At 36.6% G+C, this 19,525-nt stretch overlaps 1 protein-coding gene across 2 annotated transcripts in view; it reads left to right on the top strand.

Moving 5' to 3' along the window:
* LOC120516786 (lutropin-choriogonadotropic hormone receptor-like) overlaps positions 1 to 19,525 on the top strand; it is a 71,814-nt gene that overhangs the window by 23,420 nt on the left and 28,869 nt on the right. For both annotated transcript variants that reach the window (XM_039738724.1, XM_039738723.1), the window contains exons 3-5: positions 2,417 to 2,491; positions 8,789 to 8,863; positions 11,492 to 11,566. In XM_039738724.1, the coding sequence (XP_039594658.1) occupies positions 2,472 to 2,491; positions 8,789 to 8,863; positions 11,492 to 11,566 (170 nt within the window). In that variant the 5' untranslated portion in view covers positions 2,417 to 2,471. The remainder of the gene's footprint in view (positions 1 to 2,416; positions 2,492 to 8,788; positions 8,864 to 11,491; positions 11,567 to 19,525) is intronic.

Raw genomic sequence — 19,525 nt, 5'->3', positions numbered from 1 at the left:
GAGATTTCTTAGTTGTCTTTGCAAAAGCTATTCCATGGGAAACTGTTAATGTTTTAATACGAATGGCATATCAAGCTCTCCTTTGTTGTCTGATGTTAACCGCTGAACATTTTCTACGTTACCTTTCTTGGATACATCCTTCTTTGTACAGTAATTTGTGTGGTGGAAGACTGGACGGTATTAACGGTTGCAGATATTCTTTGGGATAGATAGATAGATAGATAGATAGATAGATAGATAGATAGATAGATAGATAGATAGATAGATAGATAGATAGATAGATAGATAGAACTTTATTTGTAGTGAAGGAGCCCCAGTAGTGTATTTCAACAAACTTCTGATGAATTATTTGTTAGCTAAAGAAACTTAATTCAGTTGAGGATATGAAGCATTGTTCATAATGGCCATTCGATTTGTCTTCTCTCTCTCCTAAACGTTTACCTCATGTGGGTTTAAGAGTGCATACCATAATTGTGCCTGCCTTTTTAATGGGCTTGTTGATTTGGTGGTCCTCTTTTGAAGTGCTGTTACCAGACCAGCACAACACAGTATAGATAATCACACTGGCTATCACAGTTATGGAACACCTAAATGATTTTACTACCCATTTTAAAGAATTTAAGTCTCCCAAGAAAAAGAGACAGTTTTCTTTCAGATTCATTGGACATGTGACAAAGTATCCACTTTTATTAATTGTTTTCAAAAAAGGGAAAAGAAGTGATGAGTTTCTTACTTTCAGAAAGTGGAAATCACACTTGAATATACAGTATAGGTTTTTACTACATTTGAAAATCTAAACAGAAAGGCTGACTAAATCCTCAGTTACTGAAAAAATGTTTGTGAAAAATCCATGCTGATACAAGACATATAAATAATAATATAACAAGTAGAGTGATGCGTTTGCAAGTTATACACTGTAAAGTTGTTTTAAACCTGAAATGGGGGGCCATGCCAATATACTGTATACTGCTCAAAAAAATGAAAGGAACACTTTTTAAGCAGAGTGTAGCATCAAGTCACTGAAACTTCAGGGCTATCGATTTGGTCAGTTAAGTAGCAGAGGGGGTTGTTAATCAGTTTCTGCTGCTTTGGTGTTAATGAAATTAACATCAGATGCACTAGAGGGGCAACAATGAGATGACCCCCAAAACAGGAATGGTTTAACAGGTGGAGGCCACTGACATTTTTCCCTCCTCATCTTTTCTGACTGTCTTTTCACTAGTTTTGCATTTGGCTACAGTCAGTGTCACTACTGGTAGCATGAGGCGATACCTGGACCCTACAGAGGTTGCACAGGTAGTCCAACTTCTCCAGGATGGCACATCAATACTTGCCATTGCCAGAAGGTTTGCTGTGTCTCCCAGTACAGCCTCAAGGACATGGAGGAGATTCCAGGAGACAGGCAGTTACTCTAGGATGGCTGGGCAGGGCCGTAAAGACTGTGACAACTCTAATTATCAATCCCTTGGCTGCTGAATGTATTCATACACTTTAAATACCTCTAAAAGATTCTGTGTACACATGCGGTGCTTTTTTGTAGTTAACAGAACTCTGCTTTCTATACTGTAACCTTTACAGACAGCAGTAAAGTGCAAAGAATGAGCAGATACATTTCTGAAGTGAAATCAACATCAACAAAATGGTCTGTAGTCCTTGGCACAGGAAGGCATAAGCACAGCTTCAACAGGGATCTTAATGTTCATAAAATTAGGGTATGGATTTTAAGGACAGGAAGACCCCACACATCATGCAGAGCTAACAAGGTTTATCTCTCTCCCATTTGAAAGAATAATGGAATTGACCAATACGTTTTCTTTGCAGACATACATGGATAGCCCTGTACAGCCTCAATATGATATGGTCCTCTTACACTGAGGTTGTCCCAAATCCATCCATCCATTATCCAACCTGCTATATCCTAACTACAGGGTCACTTGGGTCTGCTGGAGCCAATCCCAGCCAACACAGGGTGCAAGGCAGGAAATAAACCCCGGGCAGGGCACCAGCCCATTGTCCCAAATCAACAATGGGTTACCACTTTAAAGAAATATTTTGGTAAGCTGTCCAAACAATGTAAAATTCAACACAGTTTAATAAGATAGACAGGTTTATTTACCCATAGAGGGTCTTTTTCACTCTAGAATGCATCTCACTTCATGTTCCCAACAAGATGATTTTCTGGAAGTAGGCACAGAGCAAAAGAAAGCATGTGGTACTTTATAGAATTGTGATATATAGTAGGACACGAGAGCAGGACTACCAGGTATCAGTGCTGCTATAAGGTACGTCGCAGCTGGGAGATAGTTCTTTACAAATCAGTAAACCTCCCTCTACATTTTACAGACTTCCTTGGGAAGAAAAATCTTCTAATGTAAAATTATCTTGATTTTAGAGTTTCTTTTTATGTTTCTCACAGTGAAATACTTCAAAGTGACCATATTGAAAGAATAGAAAGACACGGCTTTTTGTCCATGGAAGGTATAAGTGAAATGTAAGTACATTTTCAAAACTTACATCATAACATAATTAGCTTATTTAATTCAAAGGAATATAAAAATGCTTAAAAGTTTGATTACTTCTGCCTTTTTTAAACGGTTCTTCATTTTGATTACAATGAATTCACAACTCCAGTTATAAGCAGAAGTTAGGCAGAGTGCTGGCTGTGTGGCTAAGGCCCAGTGCTGGTATCTGGTGGGCTGCCAGTTCAAATTTCATTACTGCCAGAAGGGTTCCTACTCCGTTGGGCCCTTGAGCAAGACCCTTAACCTGCAAAATGCTCCAGGGGTGCTGTACAATGGCTGACTCTGCACTCTGACCCCCCAATGGTCATCCAAACAGACAAGTTGCCCTCTGGGGTTAATAAAGTGTATAAAATCAAATCAAAATTAAAAAGTGTAATTGCTTTTGACACTACAGGAAGTGCACATTAGTCACAAGCTTTAGTAGGATCCTCCTCATTTATAACCACTTTTACTAAACAAATATTTATTTATTTATTTATTTGGAAAACTTAAAAACCTATAATCTTTTATAGAGTAGCAATTCTAATTCATGAATGGTTTACACATTAAGATTACAATGAAAGATTAACCCTTTTGGCCCTGGATTTTCTGTTTTTATGGGAAAAATTATTTAGTGAGATATTCTACCTTTGGGGTGTCTAGGAAGCTCAAAAATGGAAAAAAAAAAAAAACTTATCACTATTATTATATAATAGCTGAAAAATACTTCAATCTTCTTGAGGAAATCAAATCGAAAGTGGTGCGCACAGTCCAGAAGCGTCCATTTTCACTTCCGTGTTTCATGAACTGTATGCCAGTCTCTCCAGTCTGTGCTAATAGTAGCACACCAATCTACCTGTGCTTTACAAAAAATGGCTGCATATATATGTACTAGTAATAGGATGTCAGGGCCGAAATGGTTAATAAATTAACTCATTTAATATCTATACTAGTACATGTAGAACAACAAGCCTAAAAAAACAATTCCTCCAGAATTTTTTAAGTATCTATAGAAAAAATGTAACATAAAATTAGAATATTGTTTTGAATGTTTCTTCTTGTCCTCAATATTTTGCACATTCTTTTTTTCTGGTAATATATTTATTCCACAGTCAATCTGATACCCTAGCAATGCCTAAAAACATGAAAACATTTTATATGTGTTAGATTCCATGTTATTCATGTTGGAATTCAGCCTAATTATGGCAATGAAAATAAATAGCTTAGGCATGGAAACAAGACCAAAACCATGGGGCCACGCAATATGAAATATGATTTGGAATACTAGATTGCGGTGATCAATACCTAAAGGCAAAATATATACTGTATACAGTATATGAAGAGTCTTGGATGCTTCTGGCAACAATAAGTAATACTGAAATTATCACAAGCTCCTTTGCATCTTCATGTGGTGGGGAGATGCTGTTCATCTTAAGGAGGTCAATGGACAATTGTTAACACGGAGGGGGCCACATAACCACTAAAGGCAAGTTTGGAAAGCATTACTGTTAAAACCTCTAGAATAACATACAATGCTGTCTATAATGTATAGGACAAAGTTCCACAGTACAAAATTTTTAAAAATCAAACAGTTCAGACGTTTTGAAAGTGCACATTGCACATAGTGTGATGTATGGCCGGCTGTTCATCCCGGCCAATACCCCCACGCCGCCAGGTGGAGCCCTCCCTGCTGTATGGCGGTGCCCCGAAGACCAGCAGGGCATTATGGACATTGGAGTCTTTATTCACAGCCCTGCTGGATACCATGGGGGCCGCCAGGAGTTGCTGCAGGGAGGCCCAGAGACTATTTGCCTTACGCCCAAGAAGTACGTCATAGTCACATGGACAAAGAGAACGATGTGCTTCCTGGGTGAAGAAAAAAGGATTTTTTTTCTGACCCTGAAGTGTTCCAGGTCATATGGACAGAGAGGGTGAAACGCTTCCGGGTCGAGGAGTATAAAGGACTGAGGGAGATCCCAGACAGACGAGCTGAGTTGGGAGGCAGGGCGGCTAAGCGTCTGGGAGTTTGGAGGATTGGATTATTGTGTATTTAATTATTGGAGTATTTGGGAGTGGAGGGTGCTTTGTGCACTTATTATTATAATAAATCAATTATTTGGACTTTTATCTGGTGTCTGACGTGTGGTCTGAGGGTACAAGGGTGCTAGAAAACCCTAATCTGTCACAGTAGAAATGACAGCACTTTTTCCACATGGTCTCCCCATTTCAGAGAACCATAATGTTTGGGTCCATTGGCATCATAGGAGTTTATGATTCTTCAGGTGTGCTTCCTAGCTTCATAACATAACTCAACAAGCTTCTACCCTTTGGAGTCTGGAGTTGCCATTGTTCAGCATGAGAACAAGGGCTGTGCCAATCATGAGGTTGAGAAACAAGAATAAAACCATTAGAGACATCAGCAAAACCTTAGGATTACCTAAATCAACCATGTGGAATATCATGAAGAAAAAAAAAAAACACACACTGGTGAGCTCAATAATCACATTTGGGACTGGTAGGCAAAGTAAGACCTCCACTGCTAATGACAGAAGAAGACTCACTCTGGAAAAGAAAAAGCCTCAAACGCCTGTCCGACAGATCAGAAACAGTCTTCAGAATAGAAACACAGAGGTCACACTTTAAGATGAAAACCACTAGTGGACCACAATAACAGTTTGTGCAAAAGGGCTTAAAAGAGCCTGCAGAATTCTAGAAAAAGGTCTTGTGGACAGTCAACACACAGATCAACCTGTATGAGAGTGATGGCAAGAGCAAAGTGTGGAGATGTAAAGGAATTGCCCAAGATCTAAAGCAGACCACCTTATCTGTTAAACATGGTGGGGTTGGGTGTTATGGCTTGGGAATGGATGGCTGCCACAGGTACTGGCACACTTGTCTTCACTGATGATGAAGTTCCAGTAAATGCCTCCAAATTCTTTGTACAGCACTTCATCCTACACAACATAATAATCCAAACACACTGCTAAGGCAACACAGGAATTTATGTCAAAGCTGTATGTTATGTTAAGTCAAAAAATGGAAAAATCTTGACTGGCCAAGCCAGTGACTTGATTTAGATCCAATTAGAGCAGGCCTTCTACATGCTGAAGAGAAAACTTAAGGGGACAAGTCCCCTAAAACAAGCAGGAGCTGAAGATGGCTGCTTTAGAGGTTTGGTAGAGCATCACCAGAGAAGTTCCTCAGCACCAAATCACAGATTTCAAGCAGTTGTTTCATGTAAGGCATATGTGACAAAACATGACTGCTTTAATCGATCTGCCATTGCCATGTCACAAATATTATGGTGTCCTGAAATGGGCAGACCATGTAGATAAAGTGTTTTCATTTCTACATGCTTTGACCAAAGTGTATGCAGATACCCTGAAATGAAAGACTGCAATGTGCAATTCAGCCACATGTGACTTGTTTCATTTGTAATTTTAAACTGCGGTGCAGAGGAGGAAAATTAAGGAAAAATGTGTCTTTGCCCCAAACACAATGGAGGGCCCTGCATACACATCAAAAATGTGCTGTATCTCACATTCAAAGATTTACAGTAGTTATGTCCCAGAAATTGTGACTAAACAGAAAGAAATCTATTTGTTGTGACTGAAAGAAGATGTATGCTTTATTTGATGAACAGATTCAAGAATGTTATCTGCATAATTAAAATTAAATCTTTTATAAAAAATAAAGCAAACATCAAGCACAGATTCATATCTTTCAGAATATGATATTCATAGGCAATTAAAGTTTACTCTAATACTCTAATAAAAGTTTAGTCTTTTATTACATATTATTTTTTATTTATTTAATTTTTTACAAATAGTCACATTTTAAATGGTTTATTCTACAAGACAAAAATAGACGGATGTTGTATTACTCTTGGGCAGCACAGTGCCATTGTCACATCATTCAAAGAGACTCGGTGTAATATTTAATATGAACATATGCTTAAGCTTGTCCCAGACAAATTAGTACTTTTTAATCTTTTATTGAATTTAGTAAAAGCATGTAACGTTCTGTACAATCAAGTCAAACATAACAAAACTAAATTCAATTCAACCCCCACTCTTGAGGAACAGAGGAAGGCGAACAGCCACAGTAAGACTTTGAGAATAGTAAAGAAGGAAAGAAGTCCTTCTCCCTAATATAAATGCTTATTCTAAAATGTTATTGATTAAATCCTTCCAGGTTTTTAAAACAGATCAATTAATACTTTGTCAAGCGTTGATCCTAGCCTTGCTTCATATGCTGCTGTTAACAGGATTGGAGGTCATACATTTTGATTATTTTAGTTCCGTAAATGGGGATGTGGGCTCTCAAAATGTCTCCATTAAAAACGCAGTGTGTCAAAGGGGCTGGAAAAATACACAGGATGCAATGTTGTTGGTTGAAAAATCAAATAAATTAGGTAAATAAATTTTTTTTTTTATTATTAATTTTATTGTAATCATTCCTTACAAATCAATCAATTTTTACAAAAAGTAGGATTGAGAACAAGTCAACCCCTACCCCTGAAAAAAATTTTAATTAGTTTAATTGATTTTTTTTAATATAAACCTATATTAAATAAGATTCTCAAAAATGTACGGTGAAGAGCAAAGTGCATAACTATTCTTTAAACTTGACTAGGCCTATAACCAAACTTCAGAACCATTTGTTTTGGACTACTATATATGCCTTATAAATAAAAAAAATGCCACAACACAAACACCACTGAATTGTGTGTTTTTGGAGGCAGTTTCACCATAATGTTGGTACTGAATGTGACTGTTAATAGCTTGCAACTAACAATGAAACAAACCAGTGCAATTAGAAAAAACTCATCCTTAAGACCCACTGCTATTTCACATATTAACAGATGAACTGTCGGAATTCTCACCTAATGGGATAAGCAGCAGCTTTTCACACTGTGTTAGCAAATATAATCCTGGCACCATTCTATGAGGGCTGCTGTTTGCAGTCTACATACCACAAAATACATCACAAACCTTTTTCATGAACTCATGGGCCTCTGGTGAAAGTATTCAGGATGCACGGCTTCCTTTCACCTGCATTTATGTTTCCGAATCTTTGGCTCTCTGCCCTACTTCTCCATTTGCTTGCCCATTGTCACCTGAAAGCTCTAGCATCAGGAAAGAATAAGTGTCCTTCTAACACTATTAATAAAGTTCACCATGTACACATTAATGATAAAATACATCCAACATTTTGATGCAATTTATTTTTTTTTATTAATTTTAATTAGAAGCAGATAACATTCCATACAATCAAGTCAAATGTAACAAAGCAAAATTTGACTCCCACCCAAGAGATAGAGAGGAGAGCCAACAACCAAAGCTAATCTTTAACAGGAAGACTATCCTTTTCCCAGAAATGGAAGCTTATTCTAAAATGTTATTGATTAGATCCTGCCAATTTAATTAATCTTTTACAAAAATGTTTTCATCTTTATCCATCCCAACATGCACCATCAACATAAACAGGGTAACTCTCTCTATATGAAAGAACAACACTTTAATACTACAGACACAGTTATGTCCAAAAGGAGGTGTCTTCCTGTATCCAGAAATGTTCAGTGCACTAATATCCAAAGTCTTATTCATCAGATGCATCTCGGAGTTTATAAAATTATGGTATGAACTAAAATGGTAAGAGCATTTGTACACTGTTCAGTAGCTGCAATTGAAATTATTTTCCTGAAAAAATGAGGACAAAACAAAGGAAGCAAGACTTGATCATATGTGAAAAGTGAAAGGATGTCTGTGATCGATATCCTGCGTCGTCTGTGAGCGACTGTTAGTGATGTTTATCCAAACAGGAAGAAACTTTTTAAAGAGGTGACTAAACCCATACTCACTACAGGGTGGTCCAGATCTAATTATGCAGATCCAGATCGTCTGGGTGACTTTGATTTATGCGGGGACGATTCCAGTTCAGCGCGAAGATGATTCTTCATGTCGTTAGTTTGCACACTTCTCGATGGTCCAGGATTTTTCGGGTGATTTTCTATGTAATAAACTTAATAAGGCATAGTGTAATGAAAATTGCATAATTAGATCTGGACCACCCTATAGTTCCTTAATGCTACAATCAGTACCGTCTGGTCCTTTGGTGTGTTCCATATGGTTAACATTTGATACCCAAGTGAAAAGAAACTACAGAAATAGTAATAATATGGTGATGAGATGATAAAGTAACACAATTTGAAGGACTATTTTGAGTTGCTGTTTTCATACAAGAGTGTGAAAATTCTAATGCATCTTTTTTTTAATTTCATTTAGCATCATTCAGAATACAAAGCATCTCACGGTAATTGAGAATGAAGCATTTATGGACCTTCCCAACTTAACATACCTGTAAGAGTCATTGTGAGTTTTTCTGCTTGTTTTCTTGGGGTGAGTGGAGGGGAGTGTGGGTTTGTGCTTAGCATTTATCTTTGGTACAGCACAGTATAAACTAGTTCCTTGTACAATGTGGGCCACTGTTCTAACGTCCAATGCTGAAAGATGCTAACTCCCACAAGTCCTCAATTGGATTAAACAGTTCTAGTAAAAGAATGGGAGGAAACAGATCATCTCAATAATGTCACCAGCTGTGACTTCTTGTGTTAGTTCAGTCTATTGATTTTTATCCTGGCATTGGAGTTGGCATGTTCTCTCAGTGTCTGAGGTTTCTTTCTGTAAAGACTTGGCAGGGTAGGTTTATTTGTAACGTTCTCTCGTCCTGGTAAGAGTGATCGTGTCCTGCTAAACAAACATAAATGTCTTTTAGGAGCAAATCACTGTAAAAGTGACAGCGCTTTTCTAGTGCCTCTCCACTCCTGGAAAAATGCCAGTGGTATACTCGTATTTCGAGATAGTGTGTTTACTTTGTAAATTCACAGGATAAAACAAGTAGAACACGGTCTAAGGTATCAAAGGAAATGTAAGATGAGTCAAATCTTGGTAGCCACTGGTCTTTCTTTTCAGAATTCAACAATTTTCTATGAAGTAAAGTGTCTTGCCAACCTGCTCATCTCCTAAGTACTGAACATCACTCTTGTCTGCTGTCTTTCACACTCCCTCACTCTCTAATCACCATGGCCCACTAGTAAATCACCACTCTTGTCTAGTCTTACCTAAGGTATTTCAAGGGCAGCATTTAAACCGTGACACAGATCCTGAATTTGCTTCTGATGTCACTGGCCGACTTCAGGGACTACAAGAACAATATGTAAGTTAGACTTCACTTTACCATCACCTGTAGTTCATACACCTATCATCCTACCTATCTCTTTTTAATGCTATTTTGTGGGACAAAGGCAAAAAAAGTTCGTTTTTGGCACCATGGTGTAGTGATTAATACTTTATCATGGATTCATACCTCCAGAAATGTGAGTTTCTTCCCCAACTAGCCAGCTGTCTGTGTAGATGTTGCATGTTCTCCTGGAGTCCATGTGGTTTTCCTCAATGTCTTATAGTTGGATATTTTAGTACATGGAAATGTTTTTATTTAAGACTTTTATGAGTGAACTGGCAATTCATTCAGGGACGATTCTTGCTGTGTAAACAAAAAATCCCAACTTCGGCCAATGCTGTAACTGAAAAAAGAGAAACACTTAGAGAACAGAAATGTATAAAATATGTTTGTGGTTTATCTAAAATCTGAATAAAGCCAAAGCTATTAGATTTATTTTTAAATGTGCTTTATTCAATGTTTGAACTGACACCTTACTTTAAGTTTCTCTGTATTCTTTATTTGATTAATTTGTAAAGGTTCTGTACCTTTTAATACACTTTGAACGATGCTGGATAGAATATAGCAAGCTGTTCCTCTTTAAATTTTACAAAATGTAAGCTAGTATTTTTTTTCTGTCAAGGTAAGACATTTGGGTAAAGTTTAGAAAAGGAGGATGAAATATAAACTGAACTTAATAATGACAAAGATTATTATATATGTGTCTTTTAGAAGTATACTGTAAGTGAGTGATTCTTCAACACTGCTGAATTGTATAGCTGATGTAATATTTCAGATATTAGATATTACCTAATAGCATCTGTGAAGTGCAAATAAGGAAGAGGAGAACCAAGGAAAGGTTTGGGTGCCAGCCGGGTCACTCCATTTGTTGCCAATATTTAAAACAAAAAATAAAAATGAACACATGGTGGCATCAGAAATCAAGTGCAATATCTGCCACTGTTAGCCTTGGCTACTTCTCTAAACTATCTCAATCAGGTCTGGGTTCCTCACACTGAGATGCCATCTTTTGGGAGCCCACAAATTTATGTTGTCCCGATTGGAGGAGGTGTAGTTTAGTTGAGTGAGGGTGTGGCCCTCCTTGGATGGCTTCTCAGAGCTACGAAGGACAGAAGAGATGGTGCTGTTACTGTTGGCGCCCCCTCTCTTGTCTTGACGGGTTATTGTATACCTTGTCTGAGCCTGGAAGGTGATCCTCAGGTGCCCATGCGTGACACATTATACAACAAATCGAATTGGATCTTTGAGGTTTGAATAATGGGTTTGACAGTGTTGATCTCCCTGACCCTGTGTTTTTATCTACGGCATGTGGAATTTGTGCATTCCCTCCATGTCTTTGTCCATCTCAGTTCTGTGGTTTTCCTTCCACATATTTATATATAAGACATGCATCAAGGTTGAATGGTGATCCCAAAATGGTACGGGCATGAGTGGGAGCATGAATGTGTGGAAAAGTTGGTTCTACAATAGACTTGTCCCTTACACGGAGGGTTCGTCGTTTCCTTTCACACAATCTTGATGGAACTAGACCCCCTGCAACCCTGAACTGTATCAAGTAAGATGAACTGTGTATTAGTTATGCATAATTTACAGAAGTGCATCCTAGACCTCTTCTTTAAAATATATTATTTTTAGATAGAATTTAAGAACATGGAGCTTTACAGTTTTATATACAAAAGGTTTACTCTCATCTGTAACAAAATATGAATAATTTTGTGTTTAATACTTTTTGCATTCATTTTTAACAGGAGCATTAGTAACACCGCAATAACTGTGTTCCCTGACGTGACGAATATTCAGTCTGTCCATTCCAGCTTTATTCTGTAAGTATAAATCTCTACTGCATTTCAGCTGCACATCTTCCACTGTTATGAGAACACTGAGTGATAGAAAACAAATCCTGCAAGTTCTTAGAATGCCTGTGGCCATCGCAAGCCTTAAATAAGTGAGAGCAACCAAGAAACATTAAAATGGTGTTTAGTGCAAACGATTTCACTTTAGACAGGGCAAGAGACAAATGGGCTGTCGTGTCTTGTGATCAGGGAGTTTATTGCCAGTCCTAAACATTAAGCCAGGATTTCAGTAAAATCAGCCCAACCATTTTTTATCCACTATTTTTAGGAGTTTACTTGCCACTCATTTTTTATTCCCATTTAACTGCAGGACTCGTTTTATGTTTGCCATCTTTTAATCATCAGCCATTGTTTTTTGTGATGTGGGAGGCAGAAATAAACTTTGCTGTGTTCTCATTCAAAGTATGCTTGTGTTGTCAGAGAACAAATCCATCAGAGCCATTCAGCTTAAAGTAATTTAGCTTTAACAACTGCAAGCATAAAATTGTTACTGGACATAGTTTTGTTTTACAGTTTAGCATATTAGAATGTGTTTTGGATGCTTAAGATGCATTTTTTAAAATGGAAAGCATACACTATAAATATCTGTATGTATGGCATGTAAAAATGGTACAATGTTTTATTTATGTTTGTTTATATGAACAAAAAACAATTTTAGGCAAAACTGTTTAAATATGATATTAACTAAATGTTATAGAGTACCTGAAGCATAGCTGGAGTTAAATGACTGAAAAATACATGAAAGCCTGTACCGGAAATAAATGGATGCAAAAAATGAACGAATGTTGAAATTTCTGTGAAACACACTGGACATACAAGGAGCTACGTCTCATGCAAAATGCTGGCTCACACTGATAGAACAGTTGCAAAGGTGCATTACAAGTTTTCATTTTAATAGTATGGTTAAGAATAATATATAACAATAGATATCATCACTGAAGATTTTAGTACTTCATGATAACATCCTATAAAATGCATCTAACATAAAGATGTAATATGCTCATTTTTTGTAAAATAATTAAATAGTAGGGCTGCTGTTCAATTAAAAAAATATAATTGCAATTAATCGAGCGATTTAAATTAAATTAAATGTAAAATGCATCTTACATAAATATTATATGCTCATGTTTTGTAAAATAATTAAATAGTTGGGCTGCTGTTCGATTAAAAAATGGAATTGGAATTGATCGAGCGATTAACATTTTTCATAGAAATGAACTGCATGTTAATCACATTCATCATTGTGTCCTTCAAGCATAAGATTGTTTGAAAAGCAGAAATAAATCAGTGATTAATAAAAACGGTGTTAATAATCACTTGCCTATGCATATTAAGTTACTTCAGCTAGTTTAGTGAATAGTTTTATGTAACAGAAACACTGGCTAAAGACCACCAGTTACCTACCGCAAGGTTAGGCGTAATATTTGGAAAAAGCGATACATGTGGTTTGGACTGCTGTGTTGCAAGACGTGAATATCAAAAGCACTAACAATTTCTTAAAGAATGGAGTATGAAGAAACTGAAACGTCAAATCACGATTCAGCCTTTGTGCACAATCGGTACTTTTACGGTTCAGGCTGTGCTTAACTGCGGGATGCACACGAGTCAACTCCGCAGCTGTTTCCTGGAGAGGAGATATCATTCATTAGATTAAAAATGCGTATAGATTAGACTTTTAAATAGCAACAAATAAACTGAAAAAACATTCTAAATATATATTTAATGGGGTTATTTATTTATTTAAACTGAACATTGTCCTAGAATGAATCATTTATGAATTATAAAATAAAGCCACCTTAGGCCTATATTTGTTTATAGCATTATTTCCATAGTTATCCAAGGTTTTTTTTTTTGTTAATGTAAATTATAGTTATTATACTTTTGATTAAGTAAAATTACATTTTAGTGTGTGTTAATAGCCAAACTGTTTATGCATTAGATAATATATATATATGTGTGTGTATTGTTTATATACATTGGTTTTCTTCACAATCATGGTATATATACTAATTTGCCATATACTGTATAATTGTATTGTAAAGTGATGCATTTTTTTTTTTTATAAATTCAAAAACAATATAGAGCCTGTTCTTGCATTTCAAAATAGTGGTGATGAGGCTGGGGTACAAACATGAAACAGAAGCCTTAAATACGTCCACTTTCAAGCAGCAAAGATTTCGATCTAAGAGCACATTTTTGAGGCATGCTTGTTACAACAAAAGTAAAACTTGGAAGTAATACATTTTATCTCAGATGCTTGGTAGTATTTTCTTGATGTAAGGATACATTTCCTGTTTGCTTGGATGCTCAGAGCAGCTGTCGTGTGTGGAGTTGTGGCATTTACCCCAGTGAACCCAGTGAGCTTCTAGTGGTGGCAGAAGAAAATTTTTAATCTCGTGTTCTCATGGAGAAAGGACATCATAACATTTCTAGTAGAACAGGAATCTATAGTTACCCTGGACAGCGGCAAACGATGTGAAAATCTGCCTATTGTTCATAAGTTCAGGTTTCATGTCACTTTTATCTCTGCAATTCTTTTTCTTCAACAGTTATACTCTGTCATCACTTGTAAAAAATGATCCTCTTCACAAAAAAATGTGTTGCATGTCTGATATAGTGGCAGAACAGCCAGTGCACCCTGAAATCATCTGATTTGAGTATACATCTGTCATACAGTGTGACAGGCCAGCCACATATTCATACTCAAGTCACAGTATTTTCTTACTACGTGTGCTTACCCATCTAAGACTGGTTGAATCCAAGTAGTTCATGTGAACCTCAGATTTCCTCTCTATATTTAGTATTGAAATCTCCCTCATCCAGTTAATAAACCATTATTTCTTCAACAACAACATGAGCAACAGGAGCACAGCTGAATTACTCAACACATGTTGGTCAATGTGGCAAACTGGAAGAACCAAAATGTGACAAATAAATAGGTTACTGTTTACTGTGCTAGTGCATGTTAACTCTAACTGTGAATTATATTAAAGGAACACTCCGCCCAAAAATGATGCTTTTTATATGACCCTTACCCCATTTAGTTTCTAGTGGTGGCAGAGGAAAATTTTTAATCTCATGTTTTCATGGAGAAAGGACATCATAACATTTCTGGTAGAATGGGACTCTATAATTACCAACACTGGACAACGGCAAACGATTTGAAAAATGTCCATGGAAAAAAAGAAAACAAAAATCTCTTGTTATTTGTGTTGCATAGTCCATATCTTTGTTTTACAGTAATTATGTTCAAAATGTACAAAACATCCTTTTATGCTAAAATATTGCTATATAGTTGACTTCCTGAATTATCAGCATGCAAATGAACTGGAAACACAAAGCTTTATGGAACTGACCTTTTGAATTGATGACCCACTTCTCCCCTTCATTTATTGGTCAGAGGTCCACCATTTAATTCAAAAGCATGAATGAATGTGAAGAGTGTCATTGATCATATCACAGAGGGTGGAATACGATTATTTCCAAATGTTGAACTGATCTATTATTCAGTATGTGTCTGTGAAATAGAGTTTCATTGTTAGTTATGTTGTTTTTATCATATGTATAATTTGTACCATTTTAGCCTCTGTGGCTTAGTTATGAATTTTTGTTGGTGTATTTATATTTGTACCTATATGTTCATTGTGCATTTCATGTATCATATGTTTTTATTCTCTTGAATAAAATATTTGATGTAGGTTTCTTTGATGTACTGATCTTTTTAATCGGCTTTAGTCACGTCTAATGTCCTTAATCTGTGTTTCTAGTCTGTGTTCCTAGGTGGGTTTGCTGGGTTGTGTTTTGACTATTTCATATTTTCATTCCAATGTGGGTGATGGTGCTGACTGCAGATGCATAAATTAGTGTATGAACATCTGTTAGAGTTTTCAGTTTGTCTATGTACTGTGGAAGTATATTAATAAGTTTTGTTGTTAGTTACAATTTGTATCTAGTGGTTTTGGTATAAGGCGATGCTGAGTGGGGTCTGTTCCTGTGTATTGCATGAGAGTCCCCTAATGTCCTCTGTAAGTTTATCTAGTATATATAATGCTTGATGGACAGTATCTTGGTGGGTTTGTTGGTAACGATATTAGTTGTTGTAATGCCCACCCTTTTTAATGTGTGCATTGTAGAAAAGTATTACCTGCTTGTGTGTCGCAGACTGTTTTGTTGTTTCTTCTGTATTAATGGTGACACGGCGGATCTCTGTTATAATCCCTGTACGCAGTAGTTGCCTGTATAGAGTTTACATGTTATTCTTGTGTCTGTGCGGGGTTTTCTCCAAGTGTTAGTGTTAATAAGTGGGATGTGCAGGGTAATAGTGCTTCACCCAAGGTTGAATTCTGTCTTGCTCTCAATAGTACTAGGAATATTCCCAGGCTCCAGTAATACCACATTCGATTAAAGAGGAATGCTTACATTGAATATTCCCTCTAAGATGCGCATATATGCTGACACACAAAACCTTTATGCTTCAGCGCACAACATTTTTCCAGTAGTGTACAAAGAAGCAAGTCAAGTAAACCCCACCTACTGAGAGTATATAAACGACAAACTACATGATGACCCTCACCCGAAAATCAACCATCAAAACGTGGGATATCTGGAAAGCCATAGGTAAATTCTTTCAAAATTGCCCTGATTATATGACTGTTTTGTTGTTTCTATAATAGCAATTTCAATTTTTATTTGTTCAGGGTTTGTTTGTGGGATGAGACTTTGTGTGAGGACAGTTTGTCGCTTCTCTGTGATTCTTTGTTCTGTGACTTGAATGCTCAGGTATTTTGCCGCTAAGGCTATGTGTAATTTGCTGTGTCTGTTTCTAATTCTGTAATTGTATAATATTTATGAATGATAAACTTATTATCTTTTGCCCATTTCATGCATTGATGTGAAGTTAACCTGCTTTGTTGGCCGCCCCAAAAACAGCTATAGCAGTTTGCATCTGGTGGTCTGGCGCACCATGGAGTGGCAACAGCAGTAGCCATGCTTGGGCCAATGCTGCTTTCACCACATGGCCTTCTACCTAACTCATGAATGCAGTCCTTTTTAATCCTGGGAGATGACTGAGCCAGTATGAGTTCCATGAGTTCTTGTTATAACCATTTTTCGTTTAATAATTATTATCACTGCTCAAGCGGGTAGTCATCTACCTTTAGCCTGGCTCCTTTCCCTCAACCTACCAGGATCATAAAGTTCCTACCATTACCACTCTAAGGATTGTACAGACTTGCAAGCCTTCCTACTATGTCCAGGTAGTAGACCATGGGGGTATTATTATTATTTTTGTTGTTCGATTATTGCTTATGTTGTAGCCTATCATTTGTAACACAATCAGTTTGAAACAGTCAGTTATTAATAATCGCATTTTACCTTATATCAGAAGTGTTGAAACTCAACTTCATTAGACTTTACATTTTTTTGACAATTTTATTTGTAATAGATAATTTCAGTTTAAGGGCAAAAACAATATGATTTCATGCTAGTCACCATGTTCTTTTTATAAAATGCTTATTTTATTATACTATTTTGAGTTTAAAAACACACATGTTAAGAGGAAACCAGTCATCTCATGCCAGAGTTGAACCCTAACCTTCCAAACACAATTAAAACACTATGCTACTGTACTGCTGCAGTACAAGGCTTCTGATTAGAAAAAGACAAACCTATTAAGTCAAACTCATGGCAATGTTTGCAAAGAAATTAAATTATTAGATTATTGGTGACTCTATGTACACGTATACAATAATGAGATCATTTTAGAGTTGCACCAACTGGCTGATTCCAGTTGTAATTTGTGAGTATCTTAAATTTTGGAAAAACAAAACAGGCTAGGGATCAGCTAAGTAGTATGCTAATGTGCAGATCACATATTTCAAGCAAAAAATCTCGTGGTTCCAATCTTTTGCCAATAAACTGGTGTATCACTAAATCATTAGACATGTTCATTTCTTTAGATTACCAGTTCCATATTTTATTTGCTACTAGCCATCCCCCACAGCTCCGCCTGCGTAGTAGTAAAACAGGACAAACTTTCAAAATCAATAAACAAAACAGGTATCACTAGCTAAGCAGATGCAAGGTCTGCTCCAACACGTGGCCAGAGGCACAGCGATCTGAATGGAGGCTGGCGCGTGAGTGAGGAGGGTCCCGTCCGGCTCCCCACTTCTGATGTCACGCTTCCCCCTCCCCTCAGCCCGAAGCTTCGGCCTCAGAGTAGCGCGAATACATCGCTCCTGCAAGCAAACTATGATTCTTAGTGCAATGAGAGAAGTCGCAAAATCAACGGGAATGTTCAAGCAAATTACAGAAAAAAACCCGATCTAAATCTGTTAAGTAGTTCTCTCATGAAAAGCAGACAGACAGATAGACAGACAGACATTGGATTTTATATATAAAGAGATTGTGCATTTTCAAATTGTTGCTTTACAGAAGTGTTCAGATAAAGTTTAAAACATACCTTTTATATAAAGTATATAAAATAAATAAATAAACAAAGACATACAGGTCCAACTGTTCAAGTTACAGCAGTTCTTTGTGTTTTGACATGGCACCTCCAGTACAAAGGGAATTTTGTCATGCTAACCATATTGCGTATTTTGGCCAAACCAATGTTACTATATGGCTTCTAAACAAAACGCTCTTCAATGCAGATCTGCAGAAGCCAGAGGTGTTCCTAAATTTGTTGTTTACGCCAGATCCTAGAAGTCTCTGTTTGGTGCAGAATGTGAAATTAAACCATCCAAGTATATTGCTGCAATTAGTCAACTATATAGGAGAAAATTTAGAAATGTTGGCTGTGGTGGTTCAGACATGTTTGCCACAGGGAACTTATATACGGTACTTCCCAAATCAACTGCTCTTAAGATCATGTCAAGATAAATGGAAAAAAACAGCAAATGGCTCCAAAGAAAATGTGGATCAAACAGGTTCAAAACAACCTGGTGAAAAAACGAATAAATGTGAAATAAAAAGCCCCCAGCAAACAGCAGTGGTGGAGAATCGTATGCAGTGATAGAGACACAGGTGCACCTATAAAAGTGAATAAGTTACATGGACCATCGTATGCTACGAACATAGACCATAACGTACTATTAAACAATGGTTTAGGGAGCAAGGCTGTGATCTACATCGATAGCTGAGGTTTGATTGCTTCATATTATGAGGAGTAGGGAGCTGACGTTCTGGCAAATGCAATCATGTTTTCTATTAGAAAAAATGGTATCTGCCATTCTCCTGTTTTAAGGATCCCATTCCAAAAAAGAAAAAACAAAATAAAAATAAAAATGCTTATGCAATTCATACTGGAGATGAAATCAATCTGATTCTTTGACTTATTGTAATACTGTATTTTGTTGGAAATCAAAAGTTAATGAAATCTTTTAAAGAAACATCAATAAATGTATGGTTTGTTATAATATCTTTTTATGTAAATATGTAATATTTAATTTTTTATGCACTGCATTTTCTAACTTTTCCTTCATACTTTGCTTTGTGAAAGATCATTTATATATATATTATTACACCTTTTAGCCTCCCTTAATTTTATATTGTACTTTTTCTTCTGTATTAATGGTGACACGGCGGATCTCTGTTATAATCCCTGTACGCAGTAGTTGCCTGTATAGAGTTTACATGTTATTCTTGTGTCTGTGCGGGGTTTTCTCCAAGTGTTAGTGTTAATAAGTGGGATGTGCAGGGTAATAGTGCTTCACCCAAGGTTGAATTCTGTCTTGCTCTCAATAGTACTAGGAATATTCCCAGGCTCCAGTAATACCACATTCGATTAAAGAGGAATGCTTACATTGAATATTCCCTCTAAGATGCGCATATATGCTGACACACAAAACCTTTATGCTTCAGCGCACAACATTTTTCCAGTAGTGTACAAAGAAGCAAGTCAAGTAAACCCCACCTACTGAGAGTATA

The sequence above is a fragment of the Polypterus senegalus genome, chromosome 16, assembly GCF_016835505.1.
Source record: "Polypterus senegalus isolate Bchr_013 chromosome 16, ASM1683550v1, whole genome shotgun sequence".
Lineage (NCBI taxonomy): Eukaryota > Metazoa > Chordata > Cladistia > Polypteriformes > Polypteridae > Polypterus > Polypterus senegalus.
Note: the sequence above shows the minus strand (reverse complement) of the source record. Positions and strands in the feature narration are given on the sequence as shown.